Below are 5,209 nucleotides of genomic sequence, written 5' to 3' on the forward strand. Positions count from 1 at the left end.
TTAGTGGTGGCTGTTTAACAGTCTGATGGCCTTGAGATAGAAGCTGTTTTTCAGCCTCTCGGTCCCTGCTTTAATGCACCTGTACTGACCTCACCTTCTAGATGATAGCGGGGTGAACAGGCCGTGGCTTGGGTGGTTGTTGTCCTTGATGATCTTTTTGGCCTTCCTGTGACATTTGCCGTACCAGGCGGTGATACAGCCCGACAGGATGCTCTTGATTGTGCATCTGTAGAAGTGCTTTTGGTGACAAGCCAAATATCTTCAGCCTCCTGAGGTTGAAGAGGCGCTGCTGCGCCTTCTTGACGACGCTGTCTGTGTGGGTGGACCAATTCAGTTTGTCCGTGATGTGTATGCCGAGGAACTTAAAACTTACTACCCTCTCCACTACTGTCCCATCGATGTGGATAGGGGGGTGCTCCCTCTGCTGTTTCCTGAAGTCCACAATCGTCTCCTTTGTTTTGTTGACGTTGAGTGTGAGGTTATTTTCCTGACACCACACTCCGAGGGCCCTCACCTCCTCCCTGTAGGCCGTCTCGTCGTTGTTGGTAATCAAGCCTACCACTGTAGTGTCATCCGCAAACTTGATGATTGAGTTGGAGGTGTGCATGGCCACGTAGTTGTGGGTGAACAGGGAGTACAGGAGAGGGCTCAGAACGCACCCTTGTGGGGCCCCAGTGTTGAGGATCAGCGGGGTGGAGATGTTGTTACCTACCCTCACCACCTGGGGGCGGCCCGTCAGGATGTCCAGTACCCAGCAACACAGGGCGGGGTCGAGACCCAAGGTCTCGAGGTTGATGACGAGTTTGGAGGGTACTATGGTGTTAAATGCTGAGTTGTCGTCGATGAACAGTATTCTCACATAGGTATTCCTCTTGTCCAGGTGGGTTAGGGCAGTGTGCAGTGTGGTTGAGATTGCATCGTCTGTGGACCTATTTGGGCGGTAAGAAAATCGGAGTGGGTCTAGGGTGTCAGGTAGGCTGGAGGTGATATGGTCCTTGACTAGTCTCTCAAAGCACTTCATGATGACGGAAGTGAGTGCTACGGGGCGGTAGTCGTTTAGCTCAGTTACCTTAGCTTTCTTGGGAACAGGGACAATGGTGGCCCTCTTGAAGCATGTGGGAACAGCAGACTGGGATAAGGATTGATTGAATATGTTCATAAACACACCAGCCAGCTGGTCTGCGCAATCTCTGAGGGCGCGGCTGGGGATGCCGTCTGGGCCTGCAGCCTTGCGAGGTTTAACACGTTTAAATGTTGGCTGCAGTGAAGGAGAGTCAGCAGGTTTTGGTTGGTTCTTTTTGTAATCCATGATTGCCTGTAGACCCTGCCACATACCCGTTGAATTGTGACTCTACTTTGTCTTTATACTGACTCTTAGCTTGTTTGATTGCCTTGCGGAGGGAATAGCTACACTGTTTGTATTCGGTCATGTTTCCGGTCACCTTTCCCTGGTTAAAAGCATCTGTACAAACATTGTATATTTTACTGCTAGGCAGGACACTAAGTTATTTCTCCCTTAACGTGACGTGACCTGTTCTCGGCCCTTGTTCCTGAGGATCACAAGAAATGGTGGATCATATTAGGCTAATGTATGACAAGTTTTGAAATAGTCTGGAACATTTAACCTATTTGAATCATTATGGAACACTGACTACACGTGGAAGTTTAGACCTGGAGCCTGACGACGACCTGACCACTTTCATCACAGTTCCATGATCAGTAAGGATTATTAGGGTAGACTTATAGAACTACTGGTCAACCCCTATTGTACACTTCTCTCACCTTCCAATATTTCATGGATTGAACAATTGAACATGGCAACTTTCAGTATGAATCAAACTACCTGTATTTTGATTCACCAATACATTTAGTGTGTAAAGGGTCTCCAAACCAGTTTGAGTTTATTCATGAATACTTTCCTAACCCTAAATAATATTCAAGATCAGATAAAATGTTTTATCTACCAAGTGGTGCTGAAAAGGAGACAAATATGTGTATATTTACATGGCTTTCTTAAATCCCTAATATTAGGAACCGTTCCCTCTCTATATTCTAGTGAGTCTGGCGAGAAATTCAAATTAAAGGTACACCAAATGTAGGGATAGTTGTAAACAAACGTACTTAATACCTGATTGAATGAAAACTCCATGAGAAATTCACTTGGCCAGTAAGTGGGAGGGTTTTCAGCGGTTAAATTTAATTTATTCAACAAACACAAGCGATCTGCAAAGCCTGTTACATCCTGCATAGGTAAGTCTGAATACTAACTACTGGGAAGTGCGTAAGAAAGGAGTGTGTAAAAGAGGTGTGTATTTCCTGAAATGGGCCCATAGTGACATGGGTGTGTTGTGGTTTTGATGCACTGAGGTGTGTGTAGAGAGCATGTGGTAAGGACTGACGGTCATTGCTGGGGGTTAGAGATGAGTTTACATGAGTGGAAAATCTATTTAGGGGCATTCAGAACACCACAGAGAGATGTGATACAGGATACAGCTTACAAAGGAGAGATGACTGAAAGAGTTAGTCAATAGAATGGACTCCATGCATGCATATATGCACATCTTGTCATCAGGATGAGATAATGTTACATTGAGCATAAACCTCAATCGACTCTGATGTTGTTGCCCAAAATCAGTTGTGGTGTTATTGTTCTTCCCTGCAAACCCACCAGTGAAACCGGCAAATCACACAATACCTCTGTATGACAGCAGTTTAGTATTGTATTTAATCTGCACAACATTACCAATGTAAAAAGGAATTTGACAGAATACAAGGCATTGAAAGACACTTCACTAATATATAAAGCTTTATACAGTGAGAAACACATACAAGCAATTCAAGTTGATAAAGAGGCAACGCTGACGTTTCAGTCCATGTTTTCTTGTAAGACACAATGAAAACTTCCCTGATATATTAAGCTTTATGCAGTGGGCAACACATACAACTAATTCAAGTTATTAAAGAGCAAAAGTCTACATTTCAGTCCATGTTTTCTTTTAAGACAATGAAATGAAAATGAAAACTTCCCTGATATATAAAGCTATATAAGGTGGGAAACACAAAACATCAATGCAAGTTATTAAAGAGCAAAAGTCTACATTTCAGTCCATGTTTTGGCGTCTCACTCCAGAGTAAACAGTGTCTCTCTCCATGGCGCTCCTCTCTCTCCCGGCCTTCACTTTCTTGTGGACGACTTTCAGAGCGGCGTAATGGAGTGTGTCAACATCTTGATCCTGAGAGGAATAACAACAATAAAATCCAAATATTTGGTATTAGACTAAAACATTAATGGCGAAGCAAAAATTGAAAGTGTAAATTTTCATATTTTGATTGAATGAAAAAAAATGTATTCATCGACAGCTAAACAAATGCAAGGTCTGTGTACCTGGTTATGACTGGGGACCTCCGGAGTACTTGGCTGAGGGGGCGCCCCTTTTAATGAAACATTATCATCCTCATTAACAACAACAATAACAACATCATCATCATCATCATCATCATCATCATCATCATCATCATCATCATCATCATAATCAATAACAATATCATCATCATCAACAACATCATCATCAACAACATCATCATCATCAATAACAATATCATCATCATCAACAACAACAATAACAACAACAACAACAACATCATTATCAACAACAACAACATCATCAACATCATAATTATAATCAAACAATTAATTAGTCAAGTTTTATGATCAAAACATGTCATGTTCCCTGTACCAACAGTTTCAGCATATTGTGCACATTGATAAGACTTACCTCTGCACTGTTCACATTCTCCCCTGCTTATCTTATACAAAACACAACCAAGGACAATGATGATGATGAAACACAGACCCAACGCTGCACCCAGACAGTACACCAAGAGAACACGGTCCTCCTTACAACCATCTGTAGAAATTCAGACAGTGATAGAGGAGATTCAGGACATTTTGCTCCACCAGACATTGAGTTTCTTCACAGCACCATGAAAGAATATCAGAAGTAACACTTACGGACAACATCCAGCTTGGTCCCGTTCCCAAACAGTATCTCCCCACATGAGGCCACAGCACAGTAGTAAGTCCCAGCATCAGAGAGGCTGAGGTTCCTCTTGGGGAGGTTGTAGACACAACTCTGTGTAGGAGACCCAGCCTCAGGGCTCTTCTCACACTGATCACTCCTGTCTCCATGGGTGTAAATGATTCCTGGATGGGATTTTCCTGAGCCATGTCTGAACCAATAGACACTGTGTTCTCCTGCACAGGTCTCCGTGTGTATTGTACAGTTCAGAGTCACAGAATCTCCTGGCTGGACTGACTCAGACACAGACTGATGTATAACAGGCATATTTCTGGACCCGGAACCTGACAAGAAGGTCAATAAACACATTTAATGTCTCTAGCGTATCCCTATGGCAAGTGTTATAAATCAAAATTGATTCAATGAAGATCGCATCTTATTCAGTGAATGCATCATATTTACACCAGTAAATTCAGATTTACAAAAAAATAATCATAATAATAACTTTCTCTTTACCTTTTATGATGAGAATGACTCCTTGTCCAAACTCCACATTGTTTCCAAAAGCACTTCCACAGTAGTATGTGCCTGAATCAGAGAGTTCCACATCTGCTATCATTAGGTGATTTTTTCCTTGGCCACCTTCTACTGAGAAGCGAGGGTTATTCTTAAACTCATGGTAAAATGTTGCATTTCTGTCATACTTATAGATGGTTGAGATGAGCTGAGGAATATTTCCAAAACTTTGCTTGTACCAGGAAAACATTACTCCCACGTCGCCTTTGTTGAAGCAGAGCAAAACCACTGTGTCTCCAACGTTGGCTGACATGAGACCATTCTTCTTACTGATGGATGAGGATTCAGCTAGTCCATGAACTAGAGAACATTATTATATATTAGCTGTTACATATCTCAATTACAACTTTGGATTGTCAAAATGTCTGTAGAACAATAATTGGATTCCTTGTGTCTCCAAATCAAGTGTGGACATCACATAAGCAGAGAAATGTAAAATATTGACTTACCCATCTCTACAGAAGTGGAAATATCAGACACAGTGCGATCATCTTTAAAGTTGTCAGCTCTTCACTACTTGGGTCTTAAGTGGAAAGAGTCCACCCATGTAGACAACACTTCAACAATGGAGTTACAGGTGATTGGTCGAACTGGACCGCATCATATTTGTTTAC

General features: G+C 42.2%; 1 protein-coding gene across 1 annotated transcript; it reads right to left on the reverse strand.

Moving 5' to 3' along the window:
* Positions 1–2,763: 2,763 nt before the first annotated feature.
* LOC118368817 (uncharacterized) lies at positions 2,764–4,877 on the reverse strand. The gene is made up of 5 exons (XM_052497255.1): positions 4,536–4,877; positions 4,013–4,363; positions 3,777–3,908; positions 3,386–3,432; positions 2,764–3,233 (listed from the first exon to the last, which is right to left on the reverse strand). The coding sequence occupies exons 1-5, from the start codon at positions 4,846–4,848 to the stop codon at positions 3,102–3,104; spliced, it is 975 nt and encodes a 324-aa protein (XP_052353215.1). The 5' UTR covers positions 4,849–4,877; the 3' UTR covers positions 2,764–3,101.
* Between the last annotated feature and the right edge of the window lie 332 nt (positions 4,878–5,209).

This window comes from Oncorhynchus keta, chromosome 35 (assembly GCF_023373465.1).
Source record: "Oncorhynchus keta strain PuntledgeMale-10-30-2019 chromosome 35, Oket_V2, whole genome shotgun sequence".
NCBI classification, from domain to species: Eukaryota; Metazoa; Chordata; class Actinopteri; order Salmoniformes; family Salmonidae; genus Oncorhynchus; species Oncorhynchus keta.